This window comes from Chiloscyllium plagiosum, unplaced genomic scaffold, assembly GCF_037043375.1.
Source record: "Chiloscyllium plagiosum isolate Xiang-an unplaced genomic scaffold, Cpla_swu_hap1 HiC_scaffold_14, whole genome shotgun sequence".
NCBI classification, from domain to species: Eukaryota; Metazoa; Chordata; class Chondrichthyes; order Orectolobiformes; family Hemiscylliidae; genus Chiloscyllium; species Chiloscyllium plagiosum.
In genome coordinates this window covers 46,160,702-46,178,617 of record NW_028270152.1, presented here as the reverse complement: position 1 = coordinate 46,178,617, position 17,916 = coordinate 46,160,702, and the positions used below count along the sequence as shown (strand labels likewise).

The 17,916-nt window shown below is 40.4% G+C and overlaps 1 protein-coding gene across 7 annotated transcripts in view; it reads left to right on the top strand.

The window, feature by feature from the left end:
* adamts9 (ADAM metallopeptidase with thrombospondin type 1 motif, 9) overlaps nucleotides 1-17,916 on the top strand; it is a 258,667-nt gene that overhangs the window by 98,768 nt on the left and 141,983 nt on the right. For all 7 annotated transcript variants that reach the window (XR_015759408.1, XM_087994412.1, XM_087994415.1 and 4 more), the window contains exons 17-22: nucleotides 1,062-1,228; nucleotides 1,327-1,456; nucleotides 1,616-1,742; nucleotides 3,823-4,033; nucleotides 9,472-9,636; nucleotides 14,029-14,193. Coding sequence is in view for 6 of the 7 variants with exons in the window: in XM_087994412.1 (XP_087850538.1) it covers nucleotides 1,062-1,228; nucleotides 1,327-1,456; nucleotides 1,616-1,742; nucleotides 3,823-4,033; nucleotides 9,472-9,636; nucleotides 14,029-14,193 (965 nt within the window). In the remaining variant the exon portion in view is untranslated. The remainder of the gene's footprint in view (nucleotides 1-1,061; nucleotides 1,229-1,326; nucleotides 1,457-1,615; nucleotides 1,743-3,822; nucleotides 4,034-9,471; nucleotides 9,637-14,028; nucleotides 14,194-17,916) is intronic.

Below are 17,916 nucleotides of genomic sequence, written 5' to 3'. Positions count from 1 at the left end.
GTAGTGCAATAGCTCCAGTAATTAACAACTCTGAGTGTTCAATTTTTACTGATGTTTGAACATAACAGAATCAATGAAATTGTTTTGCCCATTTGTGATTCATAAGCACAGAAATGATATTAGTCAACCGAAATGCAATGTTTCCAGTTAATCAAACGACGTGGTTATTCTGATCATTCATAAAACTAAACAAATAAGTACAGTATACCTACTTATAGGAGAATAATCATCTAAACAAAGCATGTGGTAAACAAGCACAATCTTCATAGAGTATAATAGTATAAAAGCATTCATTTTGCAAATGTAATAACTTGTTGTGGTTAGGACAATAGCAACTATTTAGCAGTTTAAAGGGAATTTTGCATGTCTTTGTATTTACCTAGAGGTGCAAAGCTCTGCATTTTTTTCTCTTCCTTGAACTTGTTGGCTGCAGTGGTATTAGTCACTTGAACAATTGTACTGAGGCTATAAAGTCCAGGAACATTTGCTTCCTTTCTGTTCAGAAGTGGCTTGCTTCAATATGTTATAACCCCAACTTTGTGCAGTGTTAAAATCATTATGTTCAAATGTTGTAGCCTCTTCAGCTTCCTCGGATACAGTTTTCACTACTGGGACAAATATTATACCTTATTCCTGCACATCAGTAGTTCTATTTCTGTTTCTCTTTTGTTGTTTAGATGAAAGAGATTTAATTACGTAGCAATGAATGAAATGGTTCAAACTCAGGAAATAAGCTGAAAAATCACATTAGTGTGAAGTTGTGTGATGTGTTACTGATTCACAGGAAACTGCTTTCTAGGACAAAGCTTTAAATTCCCACAAGACTTGTTAATTATTTGCCCCTTCTTTAATTAAGATTGAATGTGTAGGTGGGAAAAAGCAGACAGGAAGCTGTTTAATTATATCTAACATTATCATATCATATAGAAACGGAACAGCTTGTGAAAATCTGTATAGAATACATTTGACACATATATAATATTTATAATATTTATGGAGCTTCAAGATCTTTTGTAAGTTATGTTCAGACATTTGTATTCTCATTGCATTTCATTTTGCAGCTTTGGCTAACAGTCGAGAAGAATTCCTTTTAAACGGAGATTTTGTGGTCAGCATGTTTAAAAGGGAAATTAAAGTTAGAGGAGCTGTAATTGAGTATAGTGGCTCTGATAATGGTGTGGAAAGAATCAACTGTACTGATCGGATTGAGGAAGAACTGATAGTTCAGGTAAATCAACATGCATGGTTACATTCTGTGCATTATATTGTCTTTTGTTATACATTTTCATGAACAATCAAACAATTTATTTTAATACTGTATTCAAGGTTTTGTCTGTGGGAAATCTATACAATCCTGATGTGCGTTACTCATTCAACATTCCCATTGAAGATAAGGTACAGCGATTTTTTTGGGATCAGTTTGGTCCTTGGCAGGATTGCAACAGACTTTGTCAAGGTAAAATTTATTGGAATTCATACTTCAACAATCAAAACATTTGTGCCTGTTTATATAATTGGTTACTTGTTGATAGTTTTGAATCGTGTTCCAGGAGATAATTTTAATATGTTCACTTTTTTCATGGATGTACTCTAACATGACGCTGTATTTCACTAGGCGAAAGGAAGAGAAGACCTATTTGTACCAGAGAAAGTGATCGGCTGGTAGTCTCTGATCAGAGATGTGATCAAACTCCACGCCCAGCTCCTTTAACTGAATCATGCAACACAGACTGTGAAATACGGTGGGTGTTTTTCAAGATTTGTCTTCCTGTCAAAATTATTTTCATGGGGATTAAGAGATGACTTCTAATTTTTCTTACTAACATAATATTAACACTATTATATGTTGTAGAGTCATACTAGAGTTTTGGAAACCGACCCCATGGTCCAACCAGTTCATGTCAAATGTAATCCCAAACTGAACTAGTCCCATCTTCCTGCTCCTGGTCCATATCCCTCCAAACCGTTCCTATTCACATACTTATCCAAGTGTATTTTAATTGTTGTAATTGTGCCCACAACTCATTCCACACGCGAACCACCCTCAGTGTAAAAAATTTGTCCCTCATGTCTTTTTTAAATTTCTTTCCTTTCATCTTAAAAAAATGTGCCCCCCTAGTCTTGGAATCTCCTATCCTAGGGAAAAGATACTTACTGTTATCTTTACCTATACCCCTCATGATTTTATAAATCTCTATAAAGTCACCACTCAACCTCTCCTATGCTCCAGTGAAAAATGTCCCAGCCTATCCAGCCTTTCTTTGTAACTCAAACCTTCCATACCTGGCAGGATCCTCGCAAGCAAACACAAAAATTGCTGAAAAGGCTCAGCAGGTCTGGCGGCATCTGTGAGGAGAAATCAGAATTAATGTTTCAGGTCCAGTGACCCTTCCTCAGAACTGATGGTAGCTCAGAAAAAGTTAGTTTATATGCAGAAGGTAGGGTGGAGGGAGGGGGTAAGGAGTAAACGATGGGGTGAGGATAGAGCCCAAAGAGAGAAAACAACAGTTGGACAGATATCCTGGTAAATTTCTTTTGAACCCACTCTAGCTTAATAACATCCACAACTATTTATTCACTCACGGGACATGAGCATCACTGGCTACAGAGGAACCTCGATTATTCGAATGACAGATGCGGGGAGTATTTTGTTTGGATAATTGAATATTTGGATAATCAAATGCCAGATAACACAGTTTAGCCAAGCATCGGGACCTTGCGAACTTGTCTAAATAATCTGAAATTTAAATAATTGAATGCTGGATAACCAAGGTTCCTCTGTGTAAACCTGTTTATTAATTAGTCTACTAAGATCCCCAATGAGTCTAAGCGAGGGAAGGTTAGCTGGTACCTCACCCATCCGCTCTTATTATTGAGTCTAAGCAAGAAATCCATCAGTGGGCAGGCTGTACATTTCTTGCATGAATTCAAGTTCCACGTGTTGCTGATGATACCATTTCTCTAGAGCACTCCCCTAAGCTGAGTTGTCAGACGGCTTGCTCAACATCCACTGTCATATGGGCTTTCACTTTTACATTCGCCATAAAATTCACTCCAGCACTCCAAGACCCCACATTTCCTTGCATCTCACATTCTTTTTCTTGCATCTGTCATGAAATGAATCCTGTCTAAAACAGGTGAGAACCTAATGAAAATATTCAAATCACAGTCTTGTCTTATTAATTGCTACTAAATGTAGACAGGCAATACTTGTCACAATGTCTGGACTCCCCAGCACACTTCACATTTGAAATCGAGTCATAACTGTCAGGTAGGAAATGTAGCAATCAGTGTCCACATTTACCAAGGAAATGTTATGATGTTGCTTGTGCAGGACTCTGAGGAGGACAAATGGAATTTTGTTTTAAGTATTGAATTTGAAAAATTGTGTCTCCAAAAGTGAGGCATCCACCACCCTCCTTGCCACAATTCCTTGGTGCATGGCCTTGATTCTATGCTGAAGTCTCTGGATAGGACCTCAACCAACAGTCTGCTGCTGAGGAGGTGAGCTGCCCCTCAGTGCTCACTGAAAATCATTTCCATGCGCGTTGCATCTGAAAATAAGCATTATCATTTAAAACACAGTGCACAGCTTCAGTGATAGATAAATAATTGTTTCTATCAGTTGCAAATGTGCAAAAGTAATAAGCAATGCACCATACAGTAGATATCCAACCTAGTTTTAAATATCTTTAAACAACCTCGTATGTCACATGTCAGGAGGGACTTGAACCCACTCTGCAACATGAGCCTATAACCAATTCAGTTCTAGCTTGGATTGTCCAAGCTAATTAATGTATTATGCTGCTTACTCTCAAACAGATGGCATATTGCCAGAAAAAGCGAATGCACAGCCCAATGTGGACCTGGCTATCGAACCTTGGATATTTACTGTGCAAAATATAGTAGATCGGAAGGAAAGACCGAAAAAATAGATGAGACATACTGCAGCTATCAACCAAAGCCAGATAATAAGGAAGTGTGTCATGGAGATTGCAATGTAGGAGGCTGGCAATATTCATCATGGTCAGAGGTAAGCTGTTTCCCGAATTGCACTCAATGAAGAATAGCTATAATTATTATGTAATAATATGATGGAAAATGTAATTACATTTAATTTCTTGATATAACAGACACTGGAAACTGTATTTTAATGTATGGCCATGTTTCTGATAATGTTCCAGAACTATTTTTGACTTTGATTTCTAACATCCATCAGCAGATAAATCATCTCAAAACATGCTGTTGTGTCACTCAGGTTTGATAATTTTATAATTTGAAATTGCCATGCAGTTCTTATTGTTCAAAGAAAAGCCAGTTGAACACTTTTCATAAAGATATTGCTCCATAAAGAAAACAAATTTGTGCAAGTAAAATGTGAACTTTAATCAGTGTTTGTGTTTGGAACAAAAGCACAGTTGTACAGTATGTATGTACTACCCTGCTCATCTGTACTGGGTTGTTATTTTGATAAGTTAAAACAAAAGTACCATTAGTAGGTTTTAATTGGCTTTTTGAAATTTTTTTTAAGCTTAGCTTTGTTTTGAAAACAGGTCATTTATGTTTAAAGCACTTCACTGGAGTTAGTTGCTGCATATTTTACCTCATGTCCAAGTGACTAATGTTGATACTCGAGATCACTGCAGATCACTGGAAAATTATGGACATGAAGTCATGGACAATAAATGTGTAATTCTTTATGGAATGTGGGCATTTTTGGCAAGGCCAAAATTTATTGCCATCTTTACTTTTCTTTGAGGAGGTGGTGATGAGCCACATTTGTCCTTTGTGACCTGAGTAAATAATACCCCGCACCAGAAGTACACAATCATAAAATATACAAAGAGTAGAAATTGCCCAAAGCTGACTCTTTATCTATGTCTTAGATCAGACCTTTACATACAACATTTCCTTCATGTTTCTCATGTGAAATTTAAATGAAACAAAAGGTTCAGTGTTTATTCCAAAGAAGAGTTACTATAAGTCAAGAGTTTTCTATGTACACCTGCTCTTATTTATGTGCAGATGAATAGCAACATTGATGTAGTGGAGTAGAGTGGTGCTGGAAAAGCAAGCAGTTCAGGCAGCATCCGAGGAGCAGGAAAATCGACGTTTCGGGCAAAAGCCCTTCATGCGGGGTGGAGAAATAAATGAGAGGAGGGTGGGGGTGGGGAGAAAGTAGCATAGAGTACAATAGGTGAATGGGGCTTGGGATGAAGGTGATAGGTCAGGGAGGAGGGTGGGGGAAGGTAACAAAGAGTACAATGGGATGAAGGTGATAGGTCAGAGAGGAGGGTGGAGTGGATAGGTGGAAAGGAAGATAGGCAAATAGGACAGGTCATGGGGACGGTGCTGAGCTGGAAGTTTGGAACTGGGGTGAAGTGGGGGAAGGGGAAATGAGGAAACTGGTGAAGTCCACATTGATGCCCTGGGATTGAAGTGTTCCAAGGCGGAAGATGAGGCGTTCTTTCTCCAGGCGTCGGGTGGTGAAGGAGCGGCGGTGAAGGAGGCCCAGGACCTGCATGTCCTCGGCAGAGTGAGAGGGGGAGTTGAAATGTTGGGCCACAGGGCAGTGTGGTTGATTGGTGCAGGTGTCCCGGAGATGTTCCCTAAAGTGCTCTGCTAGGAGGCGTCCAGTCTCCCCAATGTAGAGGAGACCACATCAGGAGCAACGGATACAATAAATGATATTGGTGGATGTGCAGGTAAAACTTTGATGGATGTGGAAGGCTCCTTTAGGGCCTTGGATGGAGGTGAGGGAGGAGGTGTGGGCGCAGTTTTTGCAATTCCTGCGGTGGCAGGGTAGGGTGCCAGGACGGGAGGGTGGGTTGTAGGGGTCGTGGCCAGGTAGTCTTTGCGGAAGGCGGAAAGGGGTGGGGAGGGAAATATATCCCTGGTGGTGGGGTCTGTTTGGAGGTGGCAGAAATGTCGGTGGATGGATTGGTTTATGCGAAGGTTGGTAGGGTGGAAGGTGAGCACCAGGAGCGTTCTGTCCTTGTTACGATTGGAGGGGTAGGTCTGAGGGCGGAGGTGTGGGATGTGGACAAGAAGCGTTGGAGGGCTTCTTTAACCATGTGGGAAGGGAAATTGCTGTCTCTAAAGAAGGAGGTCATCTGGTGTGTTCTGTGGTGGAACTGGTCCTCCTGGGAGCAGATATGGCAGAGGCGGAGGAGTTGGGAATATGGGATAGCATTTTTTCAGGAAGTAGGGTGGGAAGAGGAGTAATCCAGGTAGCTATGGGAGTCGGTAAAAAATGTCGGTGTCAAGTCGGTCATCATTAATGGAGATGGAGAGGTCCAGGAAGGGGAGGGAAGTGTCAGAGATGGTCCAGGTAAATTTAAGGTCATGGTGGAATGTGTTGGTAAAGTTGATGAATTGCTCAACCTCATTGCGGGAGCATGAGGTGGTGCCAATGCAGTCATCAATGTAGTGGAGGAAGAGGTGGAGAGTGGTGCCGGTGTAATTAGGGAAGATGGACTGTTCTACGTAGCCAACAAAGAGACAGGCATAGCTGGGGCCCATACAGGTACCCATGGCTACCCCTTTGGTCTGGAGGAAGTGGGAGGATTCGAAGGACATCCGCACCAATCAACCACACTGCCCTGTGGCCCAACATTTCAACTCCCCCTCCCACTCTGCCGAGGGCATGTAGGTCTTGGGCCTCCTTCACCGCCGCTCCCTCACCACCCGACGCCTGGAGGAAGAACGCTTCATCTTCCGCCTCGGAACACTTCAACCCCACGGCATCAATGTGGACTTCACCAGTTTCCTCATTTCCCCTTCCCCCACCTCACCCCAGTTCCAAACTTCCAGCTCAGCACAGTCCCCATGACCTGTCCTACCTGCCTATCTTCCTTTCCACCTATCCACTCCACCCTCCTCCCTGACCTGACACCTTAATCCCCACCCCCACTCACCTATTGTGCTCTATGCTACTTTCTCCCCACCCCCACCCTCCTCTCATTTATCTCTCCACCCTGCAGGCACTCTGCCTCTATTCCTGATGAAGGGCTTTTGCCTGAAACATCGATTTTCCTGCTCCTCGGATGCTGCCTGAACTGCTGTGCTTTTCCAGCACCACTCTACTCCAGAATCTGGTTTCCAGCATCTGCAGTCATTGTTTTTACCAACATTGATGTGGTGGAAGATAAATTACATAATTATTTTGTAAACAAAGTCAAGCATTTATTAATGTATGCTTTTTTCCTCTTTGTATTTTCTTCATACATATTTTATTGATAATATTTGTATAAATGACATTTTTGAGTATGGAGATGATGATGATGCATAATTATCCTATGCCCAGTCTCACTAAGGCAGGCAGCACAGATGTTCCATGCTGCCAACTTATTGTGATGATTTAAGGATACAGTCCAGTACAAATTACATTGCTGGCTAATTAACTGCTCAACAGAGGGCTAAACAGAATCAGTGGCTAGACAATGTACAGCTTGCCTGGCTGTCTTAAAGGCAGTCGACATTATTTAAAGGGGAAGTGTACTCATGAAAGGAAAGTTACTGAGACATTTTATGAAGGCTTAGCTCAACAGTCAAGGGAGACAAAGGAAGCAAAATGCCAGAGAAGGAGGGATCTCGGTTTTGGATCTGCTATTGGAATCTTTTTGATGCTGCTGGAAAGGAGGAGTGAGGCTGCCTTTTCAGTCAGGATGCCTTCAAGTCACATACTGAGATGTGATAGGAATGGGAACTGGTAGCTAGGAAGGTCAATTCTGGGATTTGACCCCAAATAACAAGTTGCATAGCTGGAAAATATTCAGAGAACTCACATGAGTCGTCATAGTCACCTTCATAGGTGATATGACATCCTTTGCCGCTGCTTAATATGACATAGCCCAACACTCACTTTTCAACAATCAGGGTTCCTAGTTAATGTTCAGGGGTTCAACCTTTCCTTGTACATTTAGCAATGTTGCCAGGCTCACATTCACTTCTCACTCCATGCCTTCAGCTTTCAGCAATGACAGACATGTTTCCCAGACATGCTGCAGCACACTCACTGGCATTCTTCCCTCCAATACTGAACAGGGTGTCTCTCAATCGCAGGGAACTGGAAAGACCCAGCAGGGAAGAGGCACACCTACATTTCCTCAGCCCTTTGGAGGATGCAGAACATTGCATCACTGGGCTAACTGTGGTAGAGGCCATTGTACCCAGTGTCACTGAAAACCTTCAAGACTATGGCACGCACCTGCTTTTTGTATAATTTTAAATCCCCTTGTCATTCATCTTTTTATCTGGTATGAACTGCAAGCCATGAATGATGTGACCGTGGGCTTCTTACTTTCCGTTCCACATCTCTTCCCTTATTCCATCCAACCACTCAGCAATATTGCTTTCAGATGCCCAAAGAACAGCCAGCTGACCCACCAGTGGTCCCTCATCATGAAGGGTGAGAGCTGCACCTGACTTCATTGAAGAAACACCATCACCAGATTTGACATTTGTAGTCACCAGCACAGGTTCTGTCCCTGTACAATGTTTAGGGGATGGTGTAGAGTTGGGATCAATGTGTGGCACATCATTAGACAGGAACAGGCTGTAATCAGGCCAAGGAGGAAAGGCAGTTCCTGTGCCAACTCACTCGAAGGCAAGGTCACAGGCGAGGTGTGCTGTAGAGGGCGTGGGTGTGAATTTTGATAGGGCTGTGAACAGTAGAATGCTATTGAACATCCTCACAAAGAAACTTGGTACATTTGAAGACCTAACACAGCCCCTATTATAAGGGTTAAGGAACATGAGGAGTCCATTCCAATTGGCACAGGGTTTCTTATACAGCAATAGACCAAGTCTTTCAAGCATGGAGATGGTGGCAAATTCTATGACAGAACTTGTGAACCCAGTGTTGAGAACCACATATTGGAATTGGTCCTTACTCACAGTCACAGTCACGCACTCTTAGCTTCCACAACAGCACAGGCCTCCCAACATCGCAGTGCTACACTGGAAGTCCAGAGTGAGGTTGTGAGCATGATGTTGGTTGCTATACAAGCTCAGCTTGATGACATGTCAGCTCAGACTGATGCCCTCAGCCTGTGGACGTCAATGCTCAAAGAGACTTTCATGTTCTTCTTCATAGAAAACCAGGATTACTGAGATGTGTCTCAGGCTGTGCATCCATGCTGCACAAAGCTGCATTCATGTAACACCATTGCTCTGCCAGTGCTCCTGCTGTTGCCCCCACTGCAGGCAAGGCTGGGGGCAAGAGGTCAGCTGAAGTCTCTGCTGGTGAGAGTCATAAGCGATGATAGAATCTAATTCATGACTGGTGCATCCTTCACAAGGGATGTTATTGCACCAAATATACCAGAACTATATGAGCACCAGGCTTTAGTTTGTCATTTAAGTAAACTTCAGAATTTTTGCTGCAGAAATACAATTAATTTAAATGCACATGATATAACTCTAGGAATTCAGTACAAAGTTAATCTAATGTCTGTTTATTTATGCAAGTGTTCGAAGAGTTGTGGTGGTGGTTCAAGAAGGCGGAATGCTGTTTGTGTCAATTCTGTGGGGACTGTTCTTGGAGATAGTAAATGCAGTCAGCAAGAAAAGATGACTGTTCAACGATGCAATGAATATACATGTCCTGTGTGGAAAACAGGTGAATGGTCAGAGGTTAGTTAGATTTATTTCTTGATGTTTTCTTGGGAACGTTTGGTCACATAATCTGCATTCTATAATACTTTGTTCCAATGAAACTGCAACTTGATTTGTTAACTTAAGCCCATAATGCTGAATTTCTCTCTCTCACTCAGCCGCTTACAGTTTGAAGGATATATTTTCCTTTGGGGCCCCCTACTGGGTACCTGTTGTGCTACATATTTGTTGTGTGTTGCACCTGCAGGGAAAATATTGGGCTGAATTTTGCCACCGTAGTTTTTATAATCAGGCAACATTTTTTTGCCCCACTGTCTCCAGTTGAAGGTGGCCTCCTCTTGGATTAATCATCTGCAAGGTAGACAATTAAGAACACATATCTGGGAAACAATGATAAATTAAGGATAATTCACTCTTTTGTGTTTATCACCTCAGCAGCACTCTGACTCAGCCATTTTCTCCACTGAAAGTTCAGATTGCATGCTACCATCATGGCAGTCAGACTTCCTGCTTTGCACTTGCCTCCTGTGAAGTAGTGAGTTATATGCATTGCTTTGTCTCCATTTGCTACTTAGCTAATGGCTGACTCACTAACAAGTTCAGTCAACGTCCTACCACTGCTAGGTGGAACCTCAGATTTCTAAACTGCTTCTGCGAGGCTAAGAAACAATTCCCTCTATCCTACCCTCACTCTCCTGGTGTCTCCAAATAACATGATCCAACCACTTTGATTAGCCTACATACTGCAGCAATGGCCTTCCTTGGGCTAGAAAGCTGGACAGAAAACAAGAAACAACAATGTAACAGTAGCTGAGAGACCTCCAACCGGAAAGTCTTCTGATCCTAAGATTGCCCTGATCACTGGGTGGGAGCAAATGAGAAACATCTGAGCAACGTTAGCTTGGTCTCCAATTTTGTCTTGGTTTACATTGCCAATGCAGTCTTTTATTAGGGGGTTCGGACAATGTATTTTTGATGCATTTTGTAAACTGTTTTTCTGGTTATAACCATTATGGTTAATCTGGTAGTTACATGATCAATGGAGCTGCAGACTATAATTTCCTGTGTACAGCCTTCATCGCAGACTTAAATGTAATATAATTTTAAGTAAAACTGCCTTTCACATTTTAACAAATGTAATTTTTTAAATAGGAAATACAAACATTACTGTTGAGATTGTAATGTCAAAGAACACAAGTGAAATGCATTTTCATCATACTAATTGGATGTCTCATGTCATGTCATAGTGGCAGTGGGAATAGAATAGAATAGAATAGAATCCCTACAGTGTGGAACAGGCCATTTGGCCCAATAAATCCACATTGACCCTCTGAACAGTAATCCACCTAGACCCATGCTCCTCCTTTATGACTATGGGCAATTTAGCATGACCAATTCACCCAACCTGCACATCTTTGGAGAGGACACAAAATGTTTAGTCATGAAGACAGAACTTATTACGTTGAACTTGTTTGCACTACAGAAAATAAACCTTAAGAAAACATGACTAGAACTTGAGAATTTTGAGGTACAGTTAATATACTTAAATGAGTTTTTAATTTTAACTGCACAGAGCTAGAGGATTCAGGAGAGGTGACCAAGAATACAGGTGAATACTATATTGACTTTAGTAAGGTTAGATCACAGGAGATCCAAGGAGAGCTAGCCTATTGGAGACAAAATTGGCTTGATAGTAGGAGACAGAGAACCATTATTTTAATAAGACAAAACATAGGCTCACTTGCTTTCTACTGGTGGTGTGCTTTGGCTGTGAGTAATGCACCTCTGTTATGATGGCATACTTGCAGTGTGGAAACAGTAAATCAACAGTCTCACAATTCCAAAAATATGGTATCAATCTTTACGAAGGTTTGATTTTTTAAAATTTGATTTATTATTTTCACATGTACCGAGATACAGTGAAAGGTAGGAAATGGACGCTAACCAGACAAATCATACCTTACATAAGTACATCAGGGTAATAGAACAGAATGCAGGTTACAGGTTACAGCTACAGAGCAGAGAAAGATCCATTTTAATATATATGTGGGCGGCACGGTGGCACAGTGGTTAGCACTGCTGCCTCACAGCGCTGGAGACCAGGGTTCAGTTCCCGCCTCAGGCGACTGACTGTGTGGAGTCTGCACGTTCTCCCCGTGTCTGCGTGGATTTCCTCCGGGTGCTCCGGTTTCCTCCCACAGTCCAAAGATGTGCAGGTCAGGTGAATTGGCCATGCTAAATTGCCCGTAGTATTAGGTAAGGGGTAAATGTAGGGGTATGGGTGGGTTGCACTTCGGCGGGTCGGTATGGACTTGTTGGGCCGAAGGGCCTGTTTCCACACTGTAATGTAATCTAATAAAGTCATAGAGCAATGGAAACAGACCCTTCAGTCCAACTTGTCCGCGCCATCCAGATATCTCAACCCAATCTAGTCCCACCTGCCAGCACCTGGCCCATATATTCACATACCCATCCAGACGCCTTTTAAATGTTGCAATTGTATGTTGCCTCCACCACTTCTGGCAGCTCATTTCATACATGTACCACCCTCTACATGAAAAAGTTGCCCCTTAGGTCTCTTTTATATCTTTCCCCTCTCACCCTAAACTTATGCCCTCTAGGTCTGGACTCCCCGACCCCAGGGAAAAGACCTTGTGTATTTATCCTATCCATGCCCCTCATGATTTTATAAACCTCTATAAGGTCACCCCTAAACCTCCAACACTACAGGGAAAACAGCCCTAGCCTATTCAACCTCTCCCTATAGCTCAAATCCTCCAACTCTGGCAACATCCTTGTAAAATATTTTCTGAGCCCTTCCAAGTTTCACAACATCCTTTCAATAGGAAGGAGACCAGAATTGCGCGCAATATTCCAACAGTGGCCTAACTAATGTCCTGTACAGCCGCAACATGACCTCCCAACTCCTGTACTCAATACTCTGACCAATAAAGGAAAGCATACCAAACGCATTCTTCACTATCCTATCTACCTGCTACTCCACTTTCAAGGAGCTATGAACCTGCACTCCAAGGTCTCTTTGTTCAGCAATACTCTCCAGCACCTTACCATTAAGTGAATAAGTCTTATTCTGATTTGCTTTTCCAAAATACAGCACCTCGCATTTATCTAAATTAAACTCCATCTGCCACTCCTCAGCCCGTTGGCTCATCTGATCAAGATCCCATTGTAATCTGCGGTAACTTTCTTTACCGTCCACCCCACCTCCAATTTTGGTGTCATCTGCAAATTTACTAGCTACACCTCTTAAACTCGCATCCAAATCATTTACATCAATGATGAATGAGAGGTCCATTCATAAGTCTGATAACAGCAGGGATGCTGTTCTGGGATGCTGTTCTGGGGGTTAATGGTGATGTTATTATGGAAAAAGCCAAATAATGCAACATTAGATTTAGTTTAAAAGAACACTTGCAATTATATAAAGCCTTTCAAAATCTAAATTGTTTTATAGCAAATGCAGTATTTTTGAAAATATGTACTCTGTAGTGGGAGGAATAGCAGCCGGTTTGCACTCAGCTAGCTTCCAACATCAGCGAGGCAATAATACCCAGATAATTAGTTTCTGCAATGGTGATTGAGAGATAATGACTGGCCAGGATACCAAGGTTAATGTCTGCTGCAGTTATTCAACATAGTGCCAGATGATATTTAAACCCACTTTAGAGGGTAATGAGGCCTTGGTTTAACATCTCAATTAACAGATGGTACCTCTGACAATAGTATTGTGATATTACATTACAGTGTCAACTGAGAGTGTTGTGCTCAAGCTCTGGAGTGAAATTTAAGACTATTACTTCCTGACCCCGCAGCAAGAGTATGCTATCCTCTGAGCCATGGTTAATATTTTTGTTTATTAAACTATCAAATCTAAAATATTTGTAGACAGTGCCCTACCACCTATCAGACAAACTAAGGCACTTTTGTTGTTTCAGTAAATCTTCCTAAATTGTGAAAATGTCTGTCCTTATTTCTGTTGGAGTAGGTTTAGCTTTTGTAATAGACTTATTTGCATCTAGGTACCTTTTAATGCAAAATACAATGAAAACAGCTTGAGATCAGTCATTTAAAACTCCAAAGAATCACCCTGATAATACAGTGTTTAATGTTTATCAATTGTTGCTTGAAGATGATTGTTAACCATTATACTAAAGTACAATAGAGCAAATTGCTGGATATTTAACGTTATCTGGAAGTGCAGTAAATTTGCTGACATCCATAAACATTCACAATGTATCTGAGTTTATATTTTCACTATATTTGCTTGTATAGAAAATTATTTCTGTACTAAAAGCTCTTGAAAAGCATGGTCAATTGCTTTTATATTCCAATGTAAAGATATATTTAAGTCAGAAAAGACATAATTAGTCAAATTGATATCAATTATAGTGCTTAGTGACCTGTGGAAAGGGATACAAGCATCGTCAAACATGGTGTCAAGTTGGAGAAGAGCAATTAGATAATGGATTTTGTAACTCTGCAACTAAACCAGCATCAGCTCAACCATGTCAACAGCAGGAGTGCGCAGCATGGCAAGTTGGTCCGTGGGGGCAGGTAAAACTCCAATCTTATTCTTGCACTTTGTTCACATTTTCCAACTTAAATGTATTTTTGCTGTCTGTTACTTTGGTGGGTTTTTTGCACAGACTTCAGAACAATTGTCCTCTGAAACAAAGAGAAAAATGGTGGGTGAGGTACGTGCAGAATATACAGCAGGTAAAGAATTAATATAATTGGGAAAACAACAATTCACAGAATAGGGAAAAACATTCATTTCTGATTAAGATTTACAGCCCCTGCTGAGAGTCACAAACTCATAATACCAACATGACACATTTAGATTTAACAAAGAAACATTTGCCTGTTTTAGAAATCACGAAATAACATAGCCAGAAATGGTCTAACTTACCCATTAATTTTACACCAACATGCTTCATATGAGCCAACTGATCCAGTTCTACTCTTCATTATAACATGATTCTGAGGCATCTTCATGGAGTAGGTATAAAGAGAATGATTCCTCTTATGACATAAGCTGGAACTAAAGGCCATTGTTGAAAAATTGAGGAAACACCCATTTAAAGCACAGATTATGTGATTTTTTTTCTTTCAGGGGGTCTCGCATCTTTGGAACTTTTTTCTGAAAAGCAAGTGGATGCAGAGTCTTTGTTTTTTTTAAGACATGGAGATAGATTCATGTTATCAAAAGGGTGAAAGGTTATTGAGGTAACTGGGAATGAGGATTTGAGGTTATGATCTCATTGAATGATGTAGCAGGCCAAAGGAGCTGAATAACTGACTGCTCTTGTTAATATGTTCATCTTATTTTTTATTCCTGGTGACCCTTTTGCCTTGGAAACTAATTGCCTTATAACAGAATTTAACAATAGTTTATGGCAGTGAAACCTTCATTTCATTTGCATCCTTTCAAAACTTTTTAAATTCTTTTTGGTGTTATTTTAAATTTCTGCTACATCTTTAGCAATTTACCTCACCACAACTCTTCATAGATTCATACAGTGTGGAAACAGGCTCTTTGGCCTAACAAGTCTACACCAATCCTCCGAACAGTAACCCACCCAGATCTATTCCCTTACATTTTACCCCTGACTAATGCATCTAACCTACACATCCCTGAACAATATGGGCAATTTAGCATGGCCAAATCACCTAACCTGCACATCTTTGGATTGTGGGAGGAAACTGGAGCACCCAAAGGAAACCCACGCAGACACTGGGAGAATGTATAAATTCCACACAGTCGCTCGAGGCTGGAATCGAACCTGGGTTCCTGGTACTGTGATGCAGCAGTGCTAACCACTGAGCCACTGTTTGGCAGATCTTGAAGTGAACATCATAACTTTGTCAGCTTGAATCAAAGAGATCCTTTAAAAAGTCAACATCTCATTCTATTACATTTCTGTTAAGACTGAAAAAGGCGAAAGGCATGATATTGTTTGCTCAGGAAATAAAATGTTGAGAAGTTCTTTCAGTCAATCATCCAGAGGAACAGTCAGGGTTGGCTCAAAATTCTCTACAAGATTGCTTTCACATGCTGATCAGCTTGTTCTGTAGTTGGCTTTCTTTAGCTGAAAAATCCAAACACAAGCCTATCAAAACTGCAAACTAAACAGCCATAAAACCCGGTTGTAAAAATTTCCAGGTGTTTTCCTTGAGGTGAGTTTAAGCAGCCAGGGCCAGCAATTATCTGCAACCATGTGGCTTCCAAGAAATAGTTAAAAAATTTCATTTCTTTTCATTGACTATTTAAAAATAGTCCAGACATCTTCAGAATGCTTCAAACTTGGGCCTGTAAAACGTACCTTGTTACAGCCTTCACTGATTTTTCATTTATTAAAAATTCATTTATCAATTTTGGTATGGAGCTGTGAGCTAGTGATGAATTTTGGACTGTGGATAACAGTTTATGTTAAAAGGAAAACAGACCAAATAAGCTTTTGTTTATTCATGAGGCCAGGCCTGGAAGTTAATTGCACATTGGTTCCTGATCAAAAGATTCTGCAGATGACTTGTCACTGGGAAAGAGCATTGTGTTTAAACAGATAGCAGAAGTCAGTAACTGGGAATTAGTTCCAGTAAGTCTAGAAAAGACTCTATTGTTCAACCAGATAGTGAATATTGAGTGGTGACTGGGACTACGTGAAGGAGATGGCCAGTCTGTCAGGGAGTGCTCTAAATTTGAATTAGATTTTGTACTGTGTTTTCTGTGAAAGTGAATCTGGCTGTTGATGCTATAGCATAAAGATCTGAAATTTCTCTTCCTAACGTCCCGTGAGCAGCTCTTGGAAGCACAGAGAATAAGAAACTAAATTATAAGTATTACTACCTTCATCTTCATCTTAACCTTCGTATAAAGGTGACATCTTCCCAAAAGCAACAGAGGCAATTATTTATGCCTGTGGAAAAACCCATTATAAAAACCACTGAAATAACCTGGCCAGTTTGTTACTTTTGTTTATACCTTAGCCGTGTTTGTTTGTTTATCTGTCATTTGTGTACATGAGATTGAAAACAAAGACATTTGGTTTTATAGCCAGATTAATTAGATTACTTTGTTGTTTAATTTTGGTCAACAAAATTATCGTGTTGTTAATAAATTGCCAAGTCTTTTGTTTAAGCTACGAACCAATATTGAGAATTGAATATTTTCAAAATCTAAGATTGGCTATTCAAAAATTTTTAATTTTACAGTGTTGTGAATACAGAGGTAGGAAAGTTGATTTGTTCAGCCTTCTGCCTCCATGTTGTAAGAGTCTTCAGAACATACCTTACTCTTGTTGTGGTTATTAACCATAGGAAAAGTAGTGGTTTGAAGGCACTAACTGACTAAACCAGAATGCACTTGAAGTTAGTCAGAAATGAAGAAAGCAACAAATATATCTAGCCATTTTTTAAATGCATGTTGTAATTCATAAATAACACTTGAGACAACATTATGAAAAAATTCCTTGCATGAGAGCTCATTTGGATATAAAATTTGTTATTGATAAATAAGAGTTGGTTAGTCATTTGGTACTTTGATTAATCTGATACCTTACTAAATAAGTTGTGCTTCTAACTGACACAACAAAAGGATTTTTCAGCAACTAAGTTGTTCTCCTTAAAACATTATAACTTTCATTTTTCTTGTTATACTCAAGAAAAAGATTGATAAATTTCCAGATTTTAAAGGCACCAAAGGGTATGGAGAGAAACTAGGAATGTGGCAGTGAGGTGGAGGATCAGTTTTGCTCAAACTTAATGTTAGAGCAGGTTCAAAAGGCCAAATGGCCTACTCTTGCTCCTAGTTTCTATATTCCCTAATTATGTCTTAATTTTTCAACCAGTTACATTGAGAATATTCAGCATTCACCCTACTTCTGTCATTAATGCCCAGACCTTGTAACTTTTTAAATCCGTGGTGCCAAAGTTTCAGCTTCACTGACCAGACAGGGATCTGGTAGAGCAGATTTTCCATCTCTTATTGGTGTACCTAATTTTCATTTCACACTATCAGATTGCTACCTAAATGGAGAAAATAATAAAATAATAACCCCCCCCCCCTCGCCTTGGCTCTCTCTTTTTATTTGGATTTTCAAGGTACGTTATCCTGCTGGGAGATTATTCAACTCTGAGATGCATGTGCTAATACAAAAGGAATGAAATGTTGCAAATCCAGAAAGACAAATACATTGAATTTGAGGTTTCACTTTAACTTTAATTGACTTAGATTTTGCAGTTGCAATTATAAGCTATGATTTGAGAGAGCCATTATAA